Source organism: Eschrichtius robustus, chromosome 7, assembly GCF_028021215.1.
Source record: "Eschrichtius robustus isolate mEscRob2 chromosome 7, mEscRob2.pri, whole genome shotgun sequence".
Classification (NCBI taxonomy): Eukaryota; Metazoa; Chordata; class Mammalia; order Artiodactyla; family Eschrichtiidae; genus Eschrichtius; species Eschrichtius robustus.
The window spans coordinates 132,446,119-132,472,252 of NC_090830.1; the positions used below are offsets into that span (position 1 = coordinate 132,446,119).

The following is a 26,134-nucleotide window of genomic DNA, read 5'->3' on the forward strand; positions in this document are numbered from 1 at the left end:
TCCCCCGAGAGACCACAGATCAGTTCCTTTAAACTAACTCGCAGGAAAGCACAGCAAGGAACAGCTTCATTAACCACCTTCTCTGTGTCTCACATCACATTAGGCAGAAAACCTACAATGACCTCAGAACCTCCAAGTGGCCAGGAGCCCATTTCACCAGTAAGGGGGAGGGGCGTATTCCCAGATTATTAGGCACAGAACTGGGGTCCAAACCCAAGTCCCCACAGATCACACTCCTTGTACGATCATTGATACACACCCTTGCAGAGGGGGTCTGAGCCATCAGGGTTACGGGGGGGTTCCACAGAAGAGGTGAATTGACAGAAGGGTCCAGATACCCAGTTCTGTGAAAGGCCCGTTAAGCTTTTCTGTGACTCAGGCCTGGCAGCGTGGCCCTCTGCCATGGCACAGATAGCAGCTGGGACGCCTCCAGGCCACCAGACCACAGCTTACCTAGATGCTGTCCTCCATGGACAGAAGGACCAAGTCCACACCCAAAAGGTCAGAGCAGGCTGTTTTGAGGGACAGATTGCTGTGGGATAAGCCCAGACTCTGAGCTGAGTGCCCCAAAGCCAGAGTCCTGCCTCCCGGCCTGAGAAGTGACCAAGGAACAATGACAATGATAAAAGCATCATTTTCAAAGCTGGCCCAGCCAAGGGGGGCACCCTGAGTGAGGAAGGGAAGAAGAGTGAACCAACCAAAGGGCGACCTTGGACTCTAAACCCACGCATCCAGTGGCCAGCCCGAAAGACCCTCCAAGTGCAAAAGCAAAACAAAAGCCTGTCGATTTTATCGACCTTGGACTTATTTCAGGCGTTTTACCTGGAATGGCCTAGCTGTCAGCACCTTGAAAGTACACGGCTCCTTCCCGGGCTCCACCTGGAAGGGAGACTGTTGGGGAGAGGGGCCCCGGCCAGAGGAGGAGGAGAGTCCTGCTGGGTGACCCTGGACGAGTCCCCCGCCAGCTCCACGTGGCTAGGATTTCCTGACCGTGGAGGTATATCACTCTTCAAGAAAGCCCGTTCCAGGGAGTTACATACAGGGCAACAGCCAGGACCGTGACAGCCTTCTCGGGCTACACCTGCACATACAACCACCCTCGTGCTGCTTTGGGCAGCGTCCTCTCCCTTAGCCCGGCCACAGCGTTTGCAGCTTGACGGTCATTCAGGAGCTTGAGCTCTGCCCTCAGCCTCCCCTGCCAGCGCACTCACGCTCCTCGGGGATGCCTCCCCAGGTGCTGCAGGCTCCCCACGTGTGTCCCGATCCTGGCCCTTGTGTCACACTGCAGTAACTGTTCTCTTATGTATTAACTGGGCGGAGGGTAGGGGGATGCACCTGAAGCCCAGGCTGGGGTCCATCCACTTGTGAGCACCAAACATCTGACCCCAAGCCCGGAACACAGCAGGGGCTGGAGCAGTGCTGAGGGGACCAGCCCCCAGGGGTCCGTGCTCAGGAACCCTGCCCTGGACCGCAGCCCGGGAGAGGTCTACTTCCTTTACACATCTCCCTGGGCAGGCTGCAGGATCCTGACAACGGAAGAGCTGGTGTCACCATCCCGTTGCTCTGCAGGGCCAGCTCAGGGGCACGGTCCCCACATACTGACATGCAGGGGTCTGGCTGAGCCCACCCTTCTTGGGCTGGCTCTGCTTTGCGGGTGGGGAATGGGTGTGACCAGTTGGCTTGGCGGGAGGGTGTCTTTGGGGCCTCATGGTGGCCTCCTCCAGGCTGATGGTTTGAGGGTCATCACCCTCAGAACCAGTGAACCGTCTGGACCCCAGTCCCCAGCACAGATCTTCATGTGCAGAGGGACCTTCAAAAACAAAGGCAAGGACACGGGCGGAATCACCAGGCGTGCGTGGGCCTGACAGGAACAATCCTCCATTCTGATTCTGATGGGACTTCCTACCCAGGAGACCCGGCATGCGCTCCCACGGTGCCGGAAACCAGTGCCAAGATATCAGTATCACATCAAACACTGCCACGCAAGTGACCAGCTCTGGTGACAGGTAACACTGTGACACCACCAGCCTCTCCCACGCCCCCAGTATAAATGGGCTGCAGACACCCCTGTCCTGTCCTGTCCTGAAGGGTCTTTGGGCAGTGCCCCCGGCAACTAGATGGGGGTCATGGATGCACTTAATCGAGAAAAATGCCTGGAAGGAAACTAAAAAAGGGCCAGAAAGAGAGCGGGCTGGGGCTGCATCTCTCACATTGGAAGCTCTGGGGCCCCTGCAGCCCGTGTGTGGCGCTGTATTCGCGGAGGACAAAACCGTGAAGATGGCCGCAGCACTGCTGTTCACACGATGCACCCGGCTGCACCCGGCACAGGGGGGGACTCGGGCGACGGCAAATCCTTGGCCGAGGTCGACACCATGTGACGTGGGGGGGAGGGGGCATCGCTGGGTTAGAGCCGCTGCCAGAAGGTTCCGCAGCTTGTGCCCCAGTCGAGCAGGTCAGTGTGTAAACGACAGCAGATCCACTGGGTACCGATACTCCCGTGGGTCTGACATGCGGCCCCACTCATCCCGCGTCACGGGGGCTGGGGGCTGCCCTGGGGCCCGTCCTCACCTGGTCACCCTCCACTGCCCGGTCCATGGACTAGCAAACAGGAGCCTGGTATTTATAGCAACAAAGCCAACCAAGATGAAGCAGGTAGTTAGTTCATAGACCGAGAAAAGTAAATATAAATTAAAATATCTACTCCAGGATATGTTGTACAACACAGGGAATATAGCCAGTATTTTGTAATAACTGTAAATGGAAAGTCACTTTAAAAAATGTACAAAAGATGAAAAAATTAAAATATCCAAAGCGTATAAAAATAAAACCAAGCACTTAAAAACAAACAACCCACCCACTGCAAACACTCAGATCACTCCTCCAAAGGGAGAGAGGAGATAAGTCCACCTCCTGGCATCCCCTGCCCCTCCAGATCAGAGGGAAACACGTGAGTTAAGCGAAAACCAGAATGAAGATTTATTCATGCTGGTTTTGCCGCAAATGTCCAAGGCGGCTCGATCTGGATTTAAAGATCGCAGTCTCCCGTTTCAGCTCAGCAGCCGCAGCGGTAGGGCTGCCCCTGTGAGCTTCAGGTTTCTAGACCCGAGGTCTGCGGTGGTTTCCTTAACCGTGAATGTTATGGACTGTAGGTTCCAACAGATCCCAATCTGGCTATTGACTTCATGAAGTCTGCCACACAAAATGCCATGTATCCAGGCTCAAAGCTCCCGGGGAAGCCAAGCTCCTACCCCGGTCCCTGACACACTGTTTTCGGGGGAGAAGATGACACACTGAACGTTCGAGAAGGAATGAGAGGAACCACTGCTACGGGACAGCTCATCTGACAGAGAAATTTTTTTGCTGGCAGACTTCCGACTGCAGACTTCTTGGCACTGGCTTGCTGCCATGCAAATGAAACAAAAATCAATATCCCTCGGTCTGCAAAACCGTGTGTTAACAATCACACTCCAAACAACTTAAATAAGATCCCTCACCCCCGTACCCAAATAACAGCGACTGTTTTTGTTAGAAGGCAGTGCAAAATAAACAGAAAAAAAAAGAAGAAAAGAAGGCAATTTAACAGGTCCTCCTTAAGCAAAACCTTTCCAGGACTTCAGCGTGGAGATAATCTTTCTGTGATTATGACCAAACCCTCCCGTTGCTTAGCAACACATAATTAAGGAATATGTTTTCAGATCCGCTTTGCAAGCCCAGCCATTATCAGATGAAATTACTGAAGCAACAAATGTCATCGCCATGCAAATTAGTTGGTTGCAAAGAAAGAATGTTTGACTGTGAGGGGGAAGACACAGGGCCTGGGAAATATTGTCTGACTTCCCTCCTGTCACACATTGATTAAAAAAAAAAAAAAAAGTCTAATAAATTTTATGATAAGACTTAAAAAGAAAATCCATACATGAGACAAAACCACAATCTACAGGGAGAGACAACAGAAAAATCCAACCAGCGTCCCTTTGGAAATAAGAAAGAAATGTGTGTGGAGGTCAGCATGTAAAGCAACAGCCATTTCAGTCTATGAGTAGCCAAATCATCACCGGCTTCACCAATGTAACAGATAATAACCCTAATGCAGTATCTCAGAGCTGCAAGATAAGGCTCCCAGTCCCACCCATGGCTATTTAAGGGGTATTTTCAAAAAGGTACATCTTATTTTTACCACGATTTTCGTCCCACTATCTCCACCCTATAATGCTAGTTATTCAGGAAAAAAAAAAAAAAAAAAACTCATTTAAAAAAGATTCAGGGGCTTCCCTGGTGGCGCAGTGGTTGAGAATCTGCCTGCCAATGCAGGGGACACGGGTTCGAGACCTGGTCTGGGAAGATCCCACATGCCGCGGAGCGACTGTGCCCGTGAGCCACAATTGCTGAGCCTGCACGTCTGGAGCCTGTGCTCCGCAACAAGAGAGGCTGCAATAGTGAGAGGCCCGCGCACCGCGATGAAGAGTGGCCCCCACTTGCCGCAACTAGAGGAAGTCCTCGCGCAGAAACGAAGACCCAACACAGCCATAAATAAATAAATAAATAAATAAATAAATAAATAAATAAATAAATAAATAAATAAAAAATTTAAAAAAAACTTAAAAAAAAAAAAAAGATTGTTTTCTAAACTATGTTGGGGAGGAAAGGGGAAAGAAAGGAAGAAAGCTGATTTACAGCTTAAATGGCCAGGAAAGATTCTAGAGTCGAAATAAAAATTCTTAAGTGTTGCTCAGAGGATGTCCACCTGGAACTTTATCCAGATGCCCAGGGAAACACATGCATTCAATTACACTTGTCTCTTGTTTTGAAGAGAACAGCTAGGATCCTTCTCTCTTTCCTCAACTTGGAAATATATTCTTCCCTGCAAGTAAGCAGAATTCCCAACCGTGTTTTCCAATATGTGAGGCTAAGTCTGTTTTTGAAACAGGGAGTTCTAAGGGATTTCAACATCTTGCTTTGTTTAACACACAATTCTGGAAGCATACCCGTTTTTAGCTCTGCAGTGATTAATTCTACCTCTGATACTGTGTAGACCCTTCAGAGGTGCGTTTCCACGCTATAATGCACTTCTAATGGCAAGTGAACGATGAACGATTTACGGGAGGCGTTGGACAAATATCTCGCCTTCTCCAAAGCCACTGAATGTGAACTGGAGAAGCTGCCACCGCTCGTGAGCTAAGGGTTTCATCCTGTTCTGAATGATTTCTGGGTTTCTCCCATAAACACAGTTGTGTTTCCTTACCATAAAGGGAAATTCACAAATCAGCTTGAGCTCAACTAGAGAAAAAGGGAGGCAATGCCATCCCAGTGGGTCAGCCTGAACCACAAATCTATTTCACCCAAGAGAACCCTCGCCAGTTGGCTAGCTGGCCCTGGTGCCCGGTTCGGCGGAGTGTGTGTGTAAGCGTGAGCAAGTCCAGGGGAGGGTTGGTCTCTCCGGGCTCGGCCAGAGAGCAACAGGAACACAAGGACCTGCTGTCCTGTGCTCAAATCTCTGCCCCCACTACGTCCCAAACGAGGAAAGGCAGGGAGGGGGTGCATTACTTGTTTCCGGTGCAAGCATGGTGGACACGATGATGGGGGCCCCCGTCCGCCGGGCCACCTTCTGGTAGGGCGAGTGGGGCGTGTGGAGGCTCTGGCTGGCCGGCAGCAGGGTGGAGGGCTCCAGGGGGACGCCGGGCTTCCGCAGGAGCTGGGGGCTGCCGTGGGGGCTAGGCAGGGGAGACGCCACCGCGCCGCGCTCCCGCTTCAGCAGCTCCATGGGCACCGTGTACGCCGTGGAGTAGGCAGTTCTGGGGCCTGGCTGCAGCGGGGTGGCGGGGCCCGGGTTAGTCAAGGCCACCCCGGCCTGCGGGGGGTATGTAGGGCCCAGCCGCGCTGTCAGGGCGCAAGGGGTGGGAGAGCTGTACCCGGAGTTGGAGGGAAGGTGGGGGACTCGGGCGCCCACCCCCGGGGCAGAGTAGGTAGCCGCGGTCTCCAGGAGATGCTGGGATGGCGCGCTGGAGGGGCGGCGAGCGGGATCTGCAGCGTGGGGGGAGGTCGCCTGCACGGGCCCCGCCGGCTGGGGCCGCAGGGCTGAGGCGTCCAGACCAGACAAGTCACCGTGGAGCTCGCTTCGGTGGCTCAAGCTGCTGGAGCGCGTCCGGCGCAGGGAGCCTCCCCGGCCCTGCCTGCGCAGCTGCATCTCCGTCCTGCAGCTGCCGGCCAGGCGGCTCAGGACGCGGGCCTGGCCCAGGTTGGGCGCCACGCACTTGATGTCCGCGTCCTCCATTGTGGACAGGACAGCCGGGGAGTCGAAGCCCTGCTGCAGCAGGGCCACCAGCGTGGCCTCCGCCACGCCCTCCGCCCTCAGGAAGGCCAGGAACTCGGGCATTGCGCTCCTCTTGCTGCCGCCGGGCCCCGGGAAGGCAGACAGGTCGGCCTCGCAATTCTCAGAAGCCGTCCTGGGGTAGACGCCTTCCCGGGCAGGTCCGTAGCCTCGGTTCAGGGCGCCCGGGGCTGTTCCCAGGCTGACCTCGGAAGCAGCAGCCGCTCCAGGGTCCACGACCAGGCATGTGGGGGCCGCCTGCCTGGTGGCGGTGGCGGAATCCACAGGCCTCTCGCCCACATCGCTGTAGACCTGGCTGGCAGGGTAGGCGGGCGCCTCCGCCCCAAACCTGCTGTCGGCCAGCTCCCCGGAGTACCGCGCAGGCGATGGGGCCCCGCTCTGCGATCGCTGCCCCTGAGGGATCATTTTACCTCCGGGATCCCGGTACAGGTGACCGGTGTCCTGCAGGACAGGGGCCCGGCCTTGCACTGGCTCCCATGTCATCCTGCTGCCCAGCGCTCCATAACCGGGCAGCAGCTGGCCAGCTCCCGGGTCGTGATGGTGCCGAGGCTCTCTGGCGGCCCGGGCGGCTCCGGCCGGGCCGCTGTAGTAATCCCGCGGCAGCAGGGCCCCGCGAGCTGACATCACCGCCTGTCTGCTGTCGTAAAAGGCAAAGTCGGGAACGGAGCTCTTCCTTCCGGCCACCGAGTTGTAGAAGGCCTCCCGGTAGAGGCAGGGCTCGGCGGCCCCGGGCATGGTGACATCCTGCAGCCCAGGGTTCGGCTGCTCGTACCAAGGTCCCTCTCCGCCTCTGTCCGTCAGGGCGCTTCTCCTCCCCGGAGCCTCAGCGATCTCCCAGGGGCCCTCGTACCAGCCGGCAGCGTCCCAGCTCTGAGATCGACCGATAGTTATATGCCTGCTGGGGACCGGCATTGGGGAAAAAAAATGACTGCGGCCAAGGCAGAGGAGGAAGCCTTTCTTTACAAATCTTCAATTACATACATCAAAACCAGACCTGGCTGTATTCTATCCCTTCCAAGACAGCAGGAACAACCAACTGTGGGTTTTCTATTTCAAAGTATGGCCTAAATTATTAATCCTCCGAAACCTTAGTAGACAAAACACAACACTCACGGTAACTTTGCCTCACTCTCCAATGGTAGCGCCAGAGGTCTTTTCTTTAAGGCTCAGTCCCAGAAAGGAGGCTGCATCCAGCCCGCTGGGCCCCCCTCCCGGCTGGTGCGCTCACATGGACCTCGGCTCTCTCAGCGTGCGGATTAGGAGCTAAATAAAACCCCTAAAGCTTTTGTTCCATGTGACATCTCGTTAAGACTGATGAAACCGGCTGCGGGCTCCAACCAGGCCTCCCGACCCGCAACTGGGAATTATTTTCACACTGAAGCTCCGGCTTATCTCCCCCGTCCTCACCAGGGCACTTTTTGGACGAGTGCTCCCTCCCCCTCCCAAAGGTGCCCCCACCCCCGCCTCTGATCGCCTAACAGTGACAGGAGGAAAACAGAAAAAGACTGCTTTAATGTCGATTCACTCTTAATCTACCCTGATGAAATGTTAATCCATTGCACACGGCTAAGAACAAATTAAATGTGAACAGGCAGGCGGGATAAAAAGAAAAAGTCTCGCACAGTTCTAGAGCATGAGATTCCCCAAGAGATGGGCCAGGTCTGCAGCCCGATGCTTTGCCAATATTGAAATCTGGCTCTGAGATGACTCTGGTTACGAATCAAACGAGTTATTACATTGCTCAAGTCCAAATGGATTCTTTACCGTATTATCGTAAAACACAGATCCTTTCATACTGCCCGGAAAAACAACAACGGTGACAGAAAAACAACCCACGCGTGTAATCTAGAATTTATCGTTTTAGGATGGCAACAGAGGTCAACAACTAAACCCCAACATTATGAAGCAAAGCTGGGGGGGAGGAGGCTGCGTCAGAGGCGTGTCTTCCTTTAAATCTGTCTGCGAGGAAAGCAGAATTCTAGCAAGCCTGGCCTGGCTCAGATCTCGTGGATCATTTTCCACGTTCCCATGGATTAAGATTTTACATAGTCCTCCGGGGACTTTAGGTGCAATAATGCAAAGAACAGCAGTTATTTAGATAAAGGAAAGCTCCACATAGGAGCATTAAAACATTTTCTTAAACATACAGACAGGTCCCCGAGAAGCACCACCACAGATTGGACCGGGATCTTCCAACTGCAGGTTCCACGACAAAGAACTCACACACGAAAACAAAAGCTGGGAATCGTGAGGCTACAAGGACTGCGTGCAGTTAGAACGTTAAAAAATGGGACAATTTGCATATTTGCAGCCATTAAACTTGAGTGTTTCTTCACCCGTATGTCCCTCAACCGAAGATGCAACTAGAATCTTTAGCTAAAGAGAATTAACTGTTTAAAAAAGAAATTTTTTTTTTTGAATGAGCAATACTGAAAATTTACTGTGAGGAGGAAAGTGGGTACAAATCCATTTCCGGGAACTAGAGGCACATGGTAACGCAAGACAGTTTAAAAGGGCAGTGCCCCCTCATCCTGAGCAGTACGTATTAAACTTTGGGACAAGCTCTGTTTAAACCAATGTTACTCCCCAAAGAGCACTGGTCCCCAAAAGCCAGAGCTCTGTGACCCCCCAACTGACTACTGAGGAACCTGCCCAGGCACTGCCTGGGGACACAGCGCAGGGACCCCAGGCTGCTGCTTGAACACAAACCATGGCCTCTATTTCTGACCCAAAAATGCCAATAGGGCCTCAAGTGAACTGGGAAAAAGCCCTGGCAGATGGCAAAGAGACTCAAATCCTCCCCCAGTCCCCTCCGTCTCCTAGGATGCATGACAGGAAAAAAAGAGAAAAATGAACGAGCCACACTGCAAAACGTTAGGTTTCCATGTATGAAAGCAGCCTGCTGGTGCCAATTTCTCTAATTCCTCTGCTGGCGCATTTGCCATCATGGGCTGAAAGGCCCGGGCAGAGGAGACAGAGGCAACGGGCCTGGCCACAAACAAGACAATATTTACACGTCTCACCAATAGCCTGAGGATGTGTTCACTTAGAAGATACATCAAAAAGGACAGGAAAATGTTAGAGCCCCAAACTCAATGGAAACAGCACTATCTGGTTACAGCAGATCCCTTCCCGGCTCTGCTGGGCAGACGGGTTTTTTTCTCTTTGGGGCGCTGTTCAGAACCAGGCGGAGCTTCCTCCTCTCCGGAAAGGAGAGGGTGGAGAAAGATGGGGCAGTCTTGGCGGTAACCTTTCTAAGAAGGACGACAAGCAGACAAGACTGTGTGAAAACAAGCCTGGTGTACGCATCATGAGGGACACACCTTCACCCCAGAAAAGACACTAACCTGATGACCTCTCCGGCAGCTCCAGCCCACGCTGGCCTTGTCACCCCCCTCTCCCAGTCTTGGCTCTTTTGGCCAAGAGGGGCCTTTGAGGCCTCCCAGTGGGGGTTCCATCCCATTGTCGCTTTCCCTGCCACCTCCCCCTCCTTCCACCACTGGTCAGACAACATGGCTAGCTGGGCAGGAAGGGCTGCAGCGGTCCTGCCTGACCCTTCGAGGTGACCAGAAAACAGGGCATCTTTGACATCATCTTTTCCTTACAGGATCCTCATTAGAGGACTTCAACATTTGTTCAGTCTGTACCAGGCCTTGTTCTGGGTGTTTTGCCCATAAATGATTCTACAGGCAGGAATGATTATGTCACATCCTAGGTGCTGGGATGGAGAGCTTGGGTACCCGGCCCAGGGCCACGGTGCACAGGACCCAGCTCAAACTCCAAAAGCCAACGCTCTGCTTTCTGGAATTCCCTGCGCCCACCTGGGTAACAGTCCTGCTGGTGCTGGACAAGGGGAACCTCTTCAACAAAGTAATTGTTATTTTCTTAAGGTTTCCCAAAACCCCAAATACAAATACGTCACTTATAAAATCAACCACTTGAGTATCAGAAAGTAACTCCTAAACAGACAATTGCCTCAACTTCTCGAAACGAGGTGCAGTGGGCCCTTGCCAGAGTCAGGGCCCCCAGACTTGAGCCAACAGATGGCACCAGCCTAAGGCGTCATCAGTATTATACCATCTCGATGCTTCCTTTTTCTTCCTTCCTGTCATAAAGAAACACAACATGGGGTGGCGTTAATGCTACAAAACGCCACTTGTGGTGCAGACGTGTCCCTTCAGAAGTTGTCTGTGCCGAATCTTTTTGCAGCGGTGTAGCTGTTGGTAACTCACCCAGATTACGAATGAACTGAAGCAGTTCGAGCCCTCCACTTCAGCAGGACTACCTAAGAGCATGCATGCCCCATGGCCCCTAAGAAACAAGAAGCAGGCTTTTGAGAAGGTGCGAAGGTGTAACGCCAGGGGCAGAACAGCAGTGGGCAGAAGAAGCTTCAGGGAGGCGCCACCCTCCACCCCAGAACGAGGAGGCCCAAGCTCGTTTCCATCAATTTCTGACCCATTCTGCTTGGAAGCCACCCAGACTCACGCAGCCTCAGCTTTGCAATCCGCCAAATATTATGACAGACGTTTTCCTGTGTTAGGTAAAAACACCTGTAACTGGACTTGCACTTTTCTAAACACTCCGGCAGATTTTTTTTTTTTTTTTTAAAAGCTCATGCAGTCTTTAGGAAAGGGCTGATTTTCTCAAAAATCTCGTGTTGACTAAATTAAAGCGAGATGGGACCAATTTCTGAAAGATTAATGAGTCTCTCAGACTTAACTTTTTAATCCTGCAAAGAGTCTCACTACAGAAAATTGCATAAAGGAAAAAGCCATCTTCTGAAAATTGAGGAACAGGCAATCCAAATTCTCTTGCAGACAAAATAAACCCAAGGTAAAGCTGATCCTATAGAATCATCTGAACGGGAACCTCAAGGTTATAAGCAACATCCCCCCAAAGCCGATTCTTGAATTCCCCGGGCAACATAAGGCATCAATTCACAACTGTAGAGACCTGAAAACTCTGAGATGACCTAGACAGTTCCAGAAGAGCAGGGAAGGAAATCCAGGAGGCGGACGATCATCCATCCCTTCCACCGAGCAGTCCTCGGGCAGACTGCCCACAAGCATTTCATGTTCTGATCAACACGATGACCTGGGAAATTGCTCGAAAAGAATGGGAAACAGAAGGACTGCTCTGGGGTCTAGTCCTCACTTCTTTCTTTAAAACAAACAAAATAACAACAACAACAACAATCAGGCATATGGTGGACTCAGCGAGTCTCAAGGCGAAGACTTGAGAGACTCAGCGAGACTCACACGAAGGTCACTGGGTCTAACTGCCTGTCCCCTGACAGCTGTGTTGCTTCCGCCGGCCTGGCGGCGAGGGATGCTTACCCCTTCTTAGGAGGAGACTCTGGAGCCTTACTTGGCCGGCCTTCCCTGTGCTGGACCAGCACTAGCCTGGGGCTTTCCATCCCCTGGCTCTCCAGTCCTTGGGGCCAGGAGCCCAAGGCAGCTCTGAAAGCAAAGGCGGAAATAAGAAAGCCCCTGAGATGCCTCCCTGCGCCCGCTGTTTGCCAGGATGAAGCCGCTGCAGCGCCCTCGCCCTCTGCCCCCCACAGGGCAGCATCTCCTGGGGGACACTGCTGAGGTTAGTGGGTTATACTCTGTTTTCCGGCAGAGACGGCCAAAAATAGGCCCATGACATCCCACTTCCTACTTTTAAATGTGTACAGGCTGTGTTGGGTTTTTGTTTCTGTCAAGTGCTTTAGAATTTATGTTTAAAAACAGCTTTCTGCCTTTAAAAAAGTTTTCTTTCCTTCTGTCCCCACAGTGTCCCCTACCAAAGCAACTTACTTGGCTAGTCTGAATCAGAGAGGGGGACATAAACCCCAAGTACACAAGTAAAACAGCAAATAGGGTCTGGCAGGGCTTTAAGACAGCCTTCGTCTAAGTGACGTTGAGTACAGAGACAACATTAGCGGAACCGACCAGACATTTCAGACATGCCAGGATCGACGCAGCATCAGAGGCTCTTGGATGCAGGCTTTGGGCTCCTGATTTCCAAGCTGGAGCGGGAGGCTTTATATCATCAGCACAACCCTCCAGAGAAAACTCAAGCCGCGAGGTGGGGCCTTGCAACCAAATGAGCTGCCCTCTGCACAGTCCCAGGCCTCCCGGAACTCACGATTTAGCCATTTTCAGTGAAAACAAAGGCTTGCGCATTGCTCCTGACTTGATTTCTTGACTAGATGATAAAACTTAATGAGAGCCGCATTATGAAAATCAGGCTTGATTCCCACATGTTATGGGATTAAAAAATCTCTTTTATGGCATGTTTTGAATGTGCCGGTGAAGCAGAAAGTGTGAGCTGAGACCCCAGGTCAGACGCAGGGCCTGGGCAAAGCACAGGGCAGAATCTACCTGCAAAGGCTTTCCTGGATCCTTGGCAGCACCTGGCACAAAGTCTGCCTCAGGCTGGTGCTCAGTGACCTCTGCTTCCCTCCTCTCCACAAAACCCTCCAATGACAGCTCTTCCTGCAAAGTCTCAGCATCTCAGGTGACCCCTGACTCCCCTCGATGTTGCCACTCTCACCCCGACACACTCCTGTGTTATGACTCCTCATCTCTGTTGGGTTCCGAATATCAGGAATGGCTTCCTCTCACCTTGGTTGATGCCCCAGTCATTTCCACCCGCCAGGGTCCAGCTCAAATAACCCACCTCCAGGAAGCTTCCTCAATCCCCCACTGTCACTCTGTCCCCAGTCCAAAGAAATCTGCCACCTATCAAAGGTGAGAGTACCAAATAATCCAGGGAATGAATCCACCTGCAGAGACATCCCTATGGTTTTCTCACTCAGGTGGCAGAGCCCTGTCCCCTCCTGACATGTCCTTCCTGCATTCATCATGTGCTCATTTGTTTGACTCACGGGTTGTAAAAACTGACCGGTAGAACAGGACTCTATACGAGGAACAGGACTTGGTGGCAACAGCCAATCTTCGCCCTCAAGGAGCGTTATGTTGTGATGGAGAAAAAGGACAGAGAGGTGCACACGATCACCAGGGAGCCCCGACCCACGGCCGCCCCAGCCTCTGAGCCCAGGTCCAGGCTGAAGCAAGCACAGCCCCTCACTTGCAAGGACCTGGGCACAGCGGGCATCGAGCAGAGAGAGCAGAGGGAGACGACAGCCCCCAACGTCCGACACTGCCTGGCAGGGACCCACACTGTCCCGGCCCGCAGTGCTGTTTCTCACCCGGGCCCTGATCGTACAGTAAGAAGATGGGCTTTAAAGACCTTCTGAGGCCAAGAAAGGACTGATCGTCCACGCTGTCTGTTTCACCCACTCCAGGGTGCGAACAGGAAGGGAGGACCCTCCAGGCACATACATCTTTCCAACCAGGACTCGGGAAGAAAGCTGACGGGTGTTCCAGCCCCTCCGATGTCCACGCAAGAAGGACAGGAAGTGTGGAGACGGCGGCGAGCAGGTGCATAGCGATGTCCAGAAGGTGCTCCCCCGGCTACCACGCAGCCCCGAGCCCCACCGCTGGTACCCGGGAGGTCATTCCCCGGGCCTGGAAGCGGAGCCCGCATTTCAAAAGGGCCACCCAAGGCCTCTCTGGAGACGGAGGGCACGCCTGAGCTCTAGAGCAAGCGAGGGAATCAATGTTCAGGACGCTCATCAAATAATGGTTTGGCGAGCTGAGTACAAATCAGTCAGGACAGGAGGCTCACTCCTCGCGTGTCATTTGTAAGGTTCTGGAAAAGGCACCAGAGGGTGGGAAGCTGGCAGCAAAGTGTATCTTGGGGTTCTGGCATCACAGTCACCCCAAACACTTGTGATTGGGTTGAGCTGTGTGGGACAGCCTCTGAATTCACGTGGGGCACCATTTGCGGGCCTCCAGCTCTGCAAAGCCAGGTCACTCTGCTGTCCTCAGACCTACTCTGACAGAGGAGGCTTGGCCTGGAGGCGTGGGAGCCCTGGTTCCTGGGAGGTGTTCGTAAGGCCTGGAGCAGACCTCTTTCCTCAAAGCTGCAAATGACCAAAATGAGACGCACCCAGAGCAAAGCAGACGAGGCAGGCAGCTCACACTCGGGAGGCGTGATCCCAAAGGCCACAGAGACAGGTGCCGCCCACCTGGGGGAGAGCGTGACCCTCCCCGGTGGGCGCGAGAGCCAGAGCAACAGCCGCAAAACAAAACCCAGACACTGACAAACACCCACGCCCGGCCACTGACTGAAGTCACCACACCCCAAACCCCAAAGTGGAAACAGAGCAGCCTTAACAGGCTGCTTTTAAAAATGCGGGGAGTTTTTAAAAATCCACCAACCGCGGTGGGAGCCCATCGGCAAATCAACAAGTGCAAAGAGTAGCTTAAATCTGCATTTCACAGATGAGTGATGATGGAGAAATAATGCAGCATGGAACCTGGCTCTCATCTGCAGAGCTGAGGGCCGGTGTGGGTACTCGACGGACCCAGTCCTTAGGTGGCAGCGGGAGCCCCAGGGGAGGGGCCGCTCTCCAAATTCATCTTAAAACCAGGGCCTGATAGACAAAATATGGGTATTTATCCCTCACAAAGAACGTCTACGAAGGTTCAACTTGACCATTCCCCCTGCCTTTTCTGATCCTTTACCTGAGCATAACGTAGCTTCATTATTATATTCATTCACACTACAGAGTTTTAAGCCATGTCTGGTTGTTGACTATTGTATATTTACATAGCTAATGTAATTATCACTAATCACATAATTACTGGAAATGTACATAATTGCCTGATCCAAACATATAATTATAATGTATAGCAACATTATGAATCCCATTTTTAAGATCTACATTTTGGGGCTATTTAAGGACATTTATTAGAAATAATTGTGGACTGCCTATAAAAGGTCTCGACGCTGTTTCTTGGTAAGGTGCTCCAAGTGCTTTAAAAAACAAAACAAGTAGCGATTCTATAATGCATTTTTTTTTTTAAGACAGGTGAAACAAAAAGCATACAAATAAAAGACCAAATTATTCTGGCCTGAGTCTATAGATTATGCTCTTCCTGTGGGGAAATACAGGTCAATCCTGCCCTGTGGGCTCTGATGGGTGTGAGCCAGGCAATGAGATCCGCCCCCCCACCCCAGTCCTCCCTGCAGGGAGCACTCAGCTGGCCTGGACACCCTCACCACTTCCACCACCTCGACGACCTAGACGCTCTTAGACAACATCTTTGCTGCTTGAATATTCTGGGACCATGAATGAACTTTCTTGGGGGAACGGTCCATTGAGACGTACTTTCACAATGGCAAGCTCATCCCATTAAGAAGAGCACAATGACACTGGGAAAAAAGTTTTCTTCCACCTCATCCCTGCAGCATTTTCTGACTTTTCTCGTCCTCTTGGGGACAAAGATTCCCAGGATTTATAACTATGTGTTTAATAGACACCGGTTTATTAGACAATTTAGTGGACGATAGAGGTTGGCCTCTATTTCTCCCACATCCATCCAACCAACCCGCCCATCTTCCTCACCGCCTTTTATTCCCTGTTCTCATGAAAACATCCCAAAGGTAAGGAATGTTGAATTCGACTGTTTATTTAAAAGGAGGTTCATATCATTTCTTTTTTTCCTGCAGAGGAAAGAAGTCCTCTCCTGAATTATGTGATGAAGGGGACTGATCACAGCTCAGCTGATATAATCCTCAGGACCACTTTTCCACACATATAAGACATTCAAACAAAATGAAGTAAGATGAAATATCTAGTTTTTCTTCCAAATTACGTTTTCAAAAGCAACAGGAAAGGATGGTGTTTAGTGATTTATTGTACCATAACACACAATAAGGTGTTGTAACAAAAGTCATCAGCAAGCCCATTGTGGTGTGTTACAGTTCTACAAACCTAGGCTCCAGAAAGTGCTTTTCTGGGTTACTTTCGCAGTGATGAGGGATAGCAAGCCCTCTTCTCTGGCCAACAAGTACTCGGGGCAAATCAAACCAGCTCTGCCATGATGCAGTTACATATTAAAACTCTCTGACTGGTGCAATTCATAAATGCACTATTTCAATTATGCCAGCAAACTAAACACAGGGGAAAACCAAGACCTACATTATACAACAAAAAGAAGAGACTGCAATTTGGTCTGACCAGTCTATTAGCAGACTCTGCTTCATAAACCCCATACACAACAGCACTCTAGGATTAGTTGACATTAGGCATCAGGAAAGAGCAGAGAACAAATTACAAATATCAAAACAGAAGAACTGCTTTAAGAAAAAAAGCTGGCTTTTAAGTCAGCTTGAAAGACCATTATTCTAACAGAGTTGGATGGAGTCCCGAAGACTTTGCGTGGCGAGAAGCAAAGCTATCCTCTATACGCTGCTTAATCTCGAGCAGAAGCATCCCCTTAGAGGCGCAAAGGTGCAGATAGATTCTGGGCACACGAAGATTGATGGACCGGGTCACAAGGGGACTGCGGTTCAGAAGGAAGAGACCCCAAGGGCTGCTGTGGAAGGTTTCAGGGAGGAAGGGACTGGGCCTTGGGAGGCAGGCAGGGATTCTGGAAGCAGTACTGGCACAGGGGTGATGCTCAGATCCCACCAGGCTGGCTCAGCTGGAGAAAAAAGGTTCATTCGAGGGGTGGGGGTGGGGGTGGGGTAGACCCTGCAGGGCATCCGAAGCCTTGTCTGGCTTGGGACCCAAAGCCAGGGATTTGCACTGGGGTTGGCAGCAGGCGGGAGGGAAGAATTTGACGGAGTGTGTGTTCCCACAGACCCAAGAGCGTGGACACAAAGTTCCTATGAGCCTGGAGCAGAGCAGGGCTGCTTCATGCTTTTAATCATAAAACAAAAACAAAAAAAAAGAGAGAGCGAGAGAGATACGGGAAGTCCCTGGGGTGTGGGCGGTGGGAAGGACAGAATTGTTTGCTGAGCCTGCTGGACTTCCAAGGAGAACATTCAAGAACAGTTAGTTCAGGTTTACAGAACAGAGACTGGTGAGCACCCAAAGCCAGGGATGGAGGTCTGTGAGGCTTTCAGGAGGAAGAAACAACGGACTCCACGTGCCGATTCAAGGGCAAGCCCACATACAGAATAGCAGACTGCCTGGGTGCCTGGGCGCAAATCACCGACTGCTCTGTACCTTGCTGGTAGCACCTGGGAAACGGATGTCCTGACCACCTGTCCCTGACCATTAAAGGCCCCAAACCAGCTTATAAATACAAGGAGCACCAATGAAGCATCTTGGAACAGCTGTTACACTTCATGGGACACCAAGTGAACGTTTGGGATCAGGGATTATAAATTACACTTGAGTAACTTTATGTCATGCATGTATCTTGACAGTGGCTATTGAGAAATTAAAGATAAAACAAACCACTGCAACTGTCTCAGGAACACCGTTCATGGATAAAGGAGATGCTGGAATTTGTTATAAAAAATACGCTGGGGACTGGTGAACCATGCCTGGGAGAGAGGGTGCGAAAGAGCCGCCAATGGTTTTGCTGTCACCGACCACCCTGGACAAGGAGAGGAAAGGCCCCTGGTGCTTCAATCCCATTCTTGTCTCAGATGTGCTACCTCTAGATAAATACTGGGGTTGGGGGTGGGGGGTGGAATCGGCCCCATAGACATCCCTGATACTAAACCTTGGAAAGTTGATCCACTAGGGCTTTCTGGAATGGGGACTCAGTACCAAAAATGAAGCACCTTTCCACAGGAGGGCAGAAGTACAATTTAAAAACCCCCAAACAATCAGGTGAACCCACATTGTGGGACATTGTACAAACCTATTGGCTTGGGCTCTTCAATGATGTCAATGCTTCTGAAAGTCAAAAGGACCAGGGAATTATTTTAGACTAAGGAGACCAAAGAGACATGACAACTAAATGCCACATATGTCCCTTGACTGGTTTCTGCACACAGGCAAACAAACCAGCTAAAACAGACGTGTGGGGGAGATGTGCATGTGCCATCTATGTTAGACAATGTTGTAATGAGATCCAATTTCCTGGGGGTGATGATGGTGGTGTGTTTATGCAGGAAAGGAGCCTCTAATACATGCCATAGGTACTTAAGAATAAACTGCTGCATCTACACATTTCTTTCAGATGGTTCTGGGAAAGTCCATCCATCCATCCTCCATCCATTCATACGTATGTATCTCTATAAAAAGAAAGCACGCGATAACAAATGTTATCAACTGGTTAATACAGCTGATGGGAATATCAGTGTCTGTCGTGCTATTCTACCAGTCTTTCTGTAGGTTTGAAAATTTTTTTAATATTAAAAAAAAAAAAAAATCCTTGAATCCCAAACCCCTTACACTGCAGCAGAATCCCAGGGATGCGGAGGGACAGTCAGTGCTCCTAAATTCTTTTAGGTCGGAGCTGTTGCAGGGCAGACAGTCACACAGTAGAACACGCCTTTAATGCCTCCGCACCGCTAGCTTGAGCCACATCTACAAACAATTCCATATGGACGGCTCCTGGGAGATGTTTTCCTGGGCCTGAGTGAGCTGGCCAACTGGTGTGCTAGCATATTTGGGGGTCGGGGGCGGGCTGCTGAGCCCACCCCGCCCAGCGGCTCCCCTCCTGAGAGAAACCCTGCAGTGAGGTCACGGGTAACCACGCCAAGCCAAACCCAGCCGACAGCATGGACACCAGCCGGCCAGGAGCACTTCACGCCAAGCCCAGGTCCACTGGCGCTGGATTTCTAACCACTCCCTAACGAGGAGAGGATGGTGCTCAACCCACATCTCAGAGTTCTGTCCCCGGGTTTCCGCTAGATTTTAATCCTGTTTATTTTTCCTTTCATGAATAAAACACTTCCAGACATTTTCAAAGATACCAGGGACGTGAACAGATCATGAGGGGCTATGCTGGGCTGCTGAGGAATATCTCAGAATTTGTGCTGGTAAATCTTTTAATTCGAAACAGATAAAGTCCAGAAACTTCCGCAAGAAAAAAAAAAAAAAGATGGTCCTAATATGCAGTGTCTTTCTTGTGCAAAATGATCTTGGGACAAAACGGACCTCAGGGCCTGCTCCCCCCAACTTCCGTCCTAGCCCCACCCCTGCCCTGGAAGCGGGCCTCAGCCTACTTGAAGGTCAGGCCTACTGACCACGCCAAGGACACCGCCAAGGACACCGGCAGAGGGTGTGGGACGGTGGGAGGTGCTGGGGGTGTGGCGTGGGTCGCAGCCTGGCGAGGAGACCAGGTGCAGGATTCCAGGGCGGGTCTACGCGTCTTTGGTTAAAAACCGCCAATCACGCTGGCTCTTACCTTCACAAATTCTGTCCAATCGCTGTCGCTTGACTTTGTGCTTATCCACAAGGGCCATTCTTTATCGAACTTTGCACCTCTCTGATTCAAAAGGCAAAGCGGTCCTCTAAGAACTTAGGGGCCCTCGCAGGAGTCTGCGGGCATTACGCCACTACGCGCCCTGAAACAAGGAGAAAAGAAGCCTTACTCTCTGGACACCCTGGGGGCAAGGACGACAGGTCATTTGGGCTTGGCTGCCACTTGCTACAAGGGGACCTGCCCTTGGGCGCTTGCTCTCCTCCTCAAATGCTGGAGATGGATTTGCTCCACGTCCATGGGACAGTGTCCCGCCTCTGAGGGAAGCACGCGAACACGCACAAGACAACTGTCTTTGGTTCCTGAAAGCGGTAAATGGCAGCATCTGGATCTCTTGCTTTTGACTTCGGGGCTGTAAACACCAATTACTGACCAGCCTGAGTCATGATACTTTGTACTCCAATGCCAGAGAACCGCAGAGGGGCAGAGTCACAGATCAACCCACACCACCTAGGAACACATCCCAGGGGCCTCTGGACAGATGCAGACACCCAGCTGCCGCTACTCTCTCAAGGCCTTCTGCCAGGAGGTTCACAAAACCTTTCAAAACTGCCCTTTGGCCACCGCTCAGCACCACACAAGCCCCTTGCTCCACCGCCTGAGAACGGGGCAGGAAGGCACGCACCACCTAACCAAGGTTTGACCAGGGCCACCTTCCGGAGCCTTCCTTGCATCCAGAGGGAGCCACAGCTGGCATCGGCTGCCTGCAGCTGCCCCACACCCGTGGTGTTTCAGGCAGAGGAGGAAGGGTCTCCCACTGGGGTTGGGGTATTTGGGCCTCTCCAGAGGGAAATCCACATGCCACGCCACCTGAGGAATGGGGAGCCCGATTTGTGGAGAAAGTCGGGGCTGCGTGTTTGGGAGACCCTGACCTTCATTTCCTGCTCAGCCAATGTACCAGTTGAGGCCACAAATCATCACCTGTAACCCCCAAAAGTCCCACAGCTTTTGACTCATTACTACAGTTATTCTAACAACAACAACTACTACTACTACCACACACACACACACACACACACACACAGAAAGTTGTCCTCAGTTATCCAGCAGATGAGGAGGGGGTTAGGAGACAAACGTGAGGCTCCAGGGTTAATAATGAGGATTATTATGTATGATCATCAGTTACGCAAAACGCTGGGAGTTACTTTACCGAAGGTCGGAATGCAGGTCTGACTATGAAAAGGTAGGCGACTTCCTGGAAGTTAATGACTAATTTCTCAGCAATGAGGCTGAAAAGATTTATGGCAATAATTATGTGCTTTTTTTAAAAAGAGCTAGGGAAAAAAAAAAAAAGCACAATTTCTAATCACATAAATAATTAATGCAACATCCAAGAGACACCAAACCCTTTCCAAACCTGGGACGTTCCCCACGCCTGGAATGACCCTATTGGACAAGCGAGGAGATGAAGGCCATCCTGAAGCAAGCCAGAGCAGCACCGGGTTGACGGGGTAGGCAGATTTCTGAAATCCTGGTTTCACTTTGTCTGGGCTTTATGAAAGGTAATCATGCAAAGGGGGGAAGGTGGCCTCTTAACTGGTCAACTTGAGACAGACAGACAGACAGACAGAGGAGCAGGACCTCCGATCCAAGGGTTTCTGTCCGAGAGAGACCCTCAGAGGCCGGCTGGCAATTTTCATTTGCTCGGGTCCCGGGCTCTGATCAGCGGATGGCCCCTCCTTGGCTCTGGCGTGGAGACAGACCCCGTGTTAGCCACCGCATCCGGGGTGAGAGAATTAATTAGTTAATATTTGTGAAGTGCCTTGGAGATGAGAAATGACAGCATTATCATCTGAGGCAAGACGGGCTTCACACCCTCCTCCTCCAATTCCCCGAGTGAGGCATAATCATTCTTTTTGCTTTCCTTTGAATTTTAATTTGTATAATTAGATGGCTTCCTGAAAAATTGATAAGTAGAATCTCGATTATGCAATCAAAGGAAAGATCAGGCACCAGCTTACACAAATTGTCTGCGTCCTATTATTTAAAAAAAAAAAAAAAAGGCAACTGACTTGTGTGTGTGGCTTTGGGGGGTGAGGTGGGGTCTCTCTGTGGCTGGCCCTTCCACGGGGTCCCCTCCAGCTGCGGCACCCACCCCTGTCTCTGACTGGACATGCTGACAGAGCATCCAGAGTCGTGAGGCCACTGGGCAGAGTCTGGTTTGGACTTTACAGCAGTGACCGCGGACTAATTCACGTAGTCTCAATCCCCTCCCCTCAGTCGATCCCTCCCCCCCACCCAATATTTCTTTTTAAGCAAGAATGTATGACATTCTTGCTTAAAAAGAAAGCAAGAATGTGTCAATGTATGTGACATTTTCCTCCTTGGTCCTCTGAAGGAGCGAGCTATTTACCAGGACTTAATTAACATGACCCTCTTCCTAAGGACAGGGACAGGCCCTCCTCAGAGCTGAGCTGTGAGCAGCGGTGCCTGGCTGGTGTCCATGCCAAGAATGCCAGCACCCTGGCTATCCACACTGGCCCTGGGCGCCCTCAGCGGGGCCCCCTAACGGAAGCCCACCGCTGCCTTTACTTTACACCAGTCTCCACTCATAAATCACGAACTTTTCGCCACGGAACTTATCACTACTATCATCCATTGACACTATCTGGTCAATGTTTAACCACAATAGATAAAGGTCCACATAGGGAAGAAAAAGCAGAGGGGGATGTATTACACTGTCTCACTTTGACTGAAATTGCAAACCTCCACACCATATTTGTGGGTGGGAAGAGAGTTCTAGAACCTACTTGCAAAATGACCGCATTAGCAGGCTCCATGTTTGTACAGTGCAGACGCTGCTGCTTATGTTCCAAAGCGGCTGTGAGGATCAGAGGAGAACACGCAGGAAAACATTCGGTGCCCAACAGCGGGCCTCTAAGAACCACTCGTGCCTTCCTCTGGTGACAGGCCCCCTTGGATGCGGGCCCCAGGCACACAGGCGCATCCCTCCTGCTGAGGCTGGAGGTAAACCTCGGGGAAACTCAGAAAGGTCAAAAGGAAATTCAGGTCTTTTCACAGGTAGGAAGGGTGTACCGCTGACAAACCTTACAAGAAAAAAACACTGCCTCCTCTCCCAAAAGAGATACCAAAATCACAGGGCAAACCACAGAAAGGTCTACCTAAAGTTCTGTTAGACTGAAATGAGGGGTGTGATCCAGGGCTGAAAGGTTTGGTGTCAGGGAATTCAACTTATTTCAGAAGGGGAGAAAGATGCTTGCACAAGAAAGCTACTTAGAGATTCTTGATTACTAGAAAGAAGATAAAGGTATGGAAGATTTGTCCACTTGTGGGCTTCAAAGAGAAGCATGAGAGTTAAAAAAAAGGGAGAACAAAAAGGAAGACTTCATTTTACAAACAAATGCAAAACACCCAAAAGTGAGGTCGTGAAAAACAAAAGGTTCCCCCTCATCAATCACCGTCTAAAATCTGGGCAGATTACCTTTCCTGAATGACCGTTAGCAGCCCCGCCTGCCAGGACCAAAGCACTGCAGTGCACCGAAACACAGCCGTCATTAATTTACATTCTTAACATCTCAAATAAGTTTTTAAGACCCCCTCAGTTTCTTTATTCTGGTTCCTAGTCTTTGTAAAGATTAGGCAGACGAAGGAATTTACACAAAGTAAATGATGTCTTCAACGATGTCTTTCAAAATGAAAATTCCCCTAAAACCAGTTAAACGTGAGGACAGCCTTCAATTCTTTTAAGGAAATCTACTTAAACACTATGTCAATAGAGAAACCAAGTTTTACGATAGCATAATAAATTAATATTATTGTAGTTAAGCAAGTATTGCTGAAGTTCTCCAAGTGAACCCCAGGAATCTTCAGAATACGTTCCACTGTTAAACCTGCAAGTGGGGATCAGGGGGAGATTTAAAGTCTGAGAGGTTGCCCCATTACCCAAGGCAAGTAGAAGAAGCTCCTGCAGCCCCAGCAGCCTTGGTGCACGAGGTCTCCCAACTTTCCAAGCCTGGGATCCCTAAAGGAATGACATAACTCCTTGGGTCTCCTCTACCATGGCCTACAAGGCTCTCCTGATGTGGCAACAGGGCCATTTACCAACTTCTGAATGACCCAGCAGGGAGGCACCATCCAGGTTAAGGCAACACCAAGCACCTGCTGCCACAGGCAAGGACCCTGCAGGTGGGGTGCCATCCAGCAGATCCATAGCGTTAGTGTGTTTTCATAGTGCCTTGAGAACGCTGGCCCACCAATGACCAAAAAGCCCTCTTGATTCTTCATCTAGTCCCAAATAAAGCCACAGGGCTTCAGGCCACCTCAAAAGAACTTCTTCCAGAATCTTCAGAAGCCAAACAAAGGTGAACAACAGATGATAAGCTGGGTAGAATCCCCTGAACAGGTGGATGGGGGTTTTGTTTGGTCAACTATACCTGAAGGACCAATTAAAATCCAGATAGAACAAAAGAAACGTTCTACAGGGGTGAGGGATCAGTGGGAAAAACATGGGCTTAGCCTTTGGTTAAATGGTTGACATAATACCCCAGTTAATAACAAATAATTAAAACTACACTTTAAGGAAGAAAGAGAAGCTTTGGGGGAAGATCTGCTGTGGGATATGAGTTTACTGAAGTCAATTTTGTCAATGTCCCAAAACAACTACTGCTCCCTAATTATAACTCAGTAGCTTTGGGGCATATTTAGGTTTTGGGGGGAGGAGGGGAAACATATGGTTCAGACATCTAGTGGCATTAAAAAGTGCACAGGGACGGCTCCCCTCCCCCACCCCAGGGGTTACCAGCAAGACCCTTCAATACACACCGGAGCTTCACTCTGGTTCCTGGAGCCTCCCCCATTGGGCAAGGCGGCTCATATTTCCCCAGGGAATGCCCAGCAGCCCAGCCCTAGGGTGACAAGGTCACACCCTGGTCACACGCCCTCCATCTGATCCACGGGCCCCACCCTCTGATCCCCTGGGGCTGATGCAACACCAGTGTCCCAGAGAAAAGTGCAGATAGCTCAAGAGCTATTAGCACCGGGCCACCGCCCTTTCCAACAGCAGAGGCCAGGCAGGCTTCAGAACTCAGATGGAATTTGAAAAGGGCAAGCCAGTGTTTACACCATGTTATGATGGACCCCCAAACCAAGCAATGACATTTCTATACTAGGACATATGAACATGCTTACCCAACTGGATTAATATACAGAAGATTAAAAATAATTATACACACACACACACACACACACACACACACACACACACACACACACACACACACACACACACGAGACAGACAATATACAATTCAACAATTCAGGCCAGGTCAAAATCTGCCACCAAATGGGTTACAAAGAATTAAAGTTTTCAGAACCTTTTACAGTTTGGATGTGAAGTTAAGGAATTGTGGGCCTGTGACTTTATTTTTTTCCGTCTAACCCCCATCAAAATATTCTCTGGGGCTTTGAAGGAGACAAAGAAATGAAAAATGAAGACTCTGCAATCTATGTTGAGCTTGTGACAGCCATGAAACACAGAAAGCAAGTCTTTTAGCAGGTGGAATCCCAGTGCTGGTGGAGGAGCGTCCTGTGAGGTCTGAGGCTGCCAAGGTGAAAACCACGCTTCCTGGGACGACCTCCTCGGCCAGCAAATAATTTCTGAGTGAATCCTTCTGCCTCGTTTAGATTTAGAAAATACATCTCCTGGTGTTAAATGCAAAACTCAAGAATTCTAAATATTTTCGCTTGCTAAAAGCTTTCATCAAGAACAGACGACTTGAGCAGAAACAATTCATGATTTTCCTAATTGGCTGTTTTATTTGTCATAATGAAAATTAAGTGTTGGTGAAGAAAATAAGATACTTCTGTGGTAAGGATTTTCACACATTTTTAAAGCACCTGACTTACAAATATGCTTTAAAAACAAATATATTCATTCTAATACTAAAGCATTCTTTAAAAATAAAAGCAAAACAAAATGAAACACAGAGGTAAAGGCAAATAAGCAAACTTTCATCCAAATTAAGAGGTGTCAAAGGACACCTTTAATTTCCACTGTGTTGAGACTGAGGAATCATAGAAACACGGATGAATTTTTCCTTTCCCAATTTTCTGACCCTTTCCTCCTTTGGCAATTTTGATCTGTAGCTAAGTTTGGTTGAATAGGGTGAAGGGATGAGCATCCTCAATTTCTGTGCGGACAGAGGAAGTTCCATCCTGACCAGATGACCCATCCTTTTTTACATATTACATGCAAGAAATTATTATAACAAGTTTATATCTGAGCCAGTAAAAGTGAACACCATACAGAGGAAGAATCCAGAACGTCGGAAAGTTTGGAAAGGTCTCATAAAATGCCTGCAGAGGAGCACTGGCCGTGGTGAGGTTTGGGGGTGGCCACTCTGTGCCCCAAAGGTCACCTGAAGGTGATGTCTGCAGGCTGTGAAACGCCTGTGCACCCACATCCATTTGCTGTGGTCCAGTGCAGAATAAAAGCTTGGATAACTGATGGCCACTAGGGGCTTGGACCTGGGGGCCACCAAGGCAGGAGCCACCAGGAAACAGC

General features: G+C 50.4%; 1 protein-coding gene across 7 annotated transcripts in view; it reads right to left on the minus strand.

The window, feature by feature from the left end:
• Nucleotides 1-26,134, minus strand: part of CTBP2 (C-terminal binding protein 2) — a 164,460-nt gene that overhangs the window by 33,004 nt on the left and 105,322 nt on the right. For 5 of the 7 annotated variants that reach the window (XM_068548739.1, XM_068548737.1, XM_068548740.1 and 2 more), the window contains one exon: nucleotides 19,537-19,696. The exons of 1 other annotated variant lie outside the window; for it this stretch is intronic. In XM_068548739.1, coding sequence (XP_068404840.1) covers nucleotides 19,537-19,594 — 58 coding nt within the window. In that variant the 5' untranslated portion in view covers nucleotides 19,595-19,696. Of the gene's footprint in view, nucleotides 1-5,544; nucleotides 7,241-19,536; nucleotides 19,697-26,134 lie in introns of those variants that run through there. One more of the 7 variants, XM_068548736.1, reaches the window with a different exon arrangement.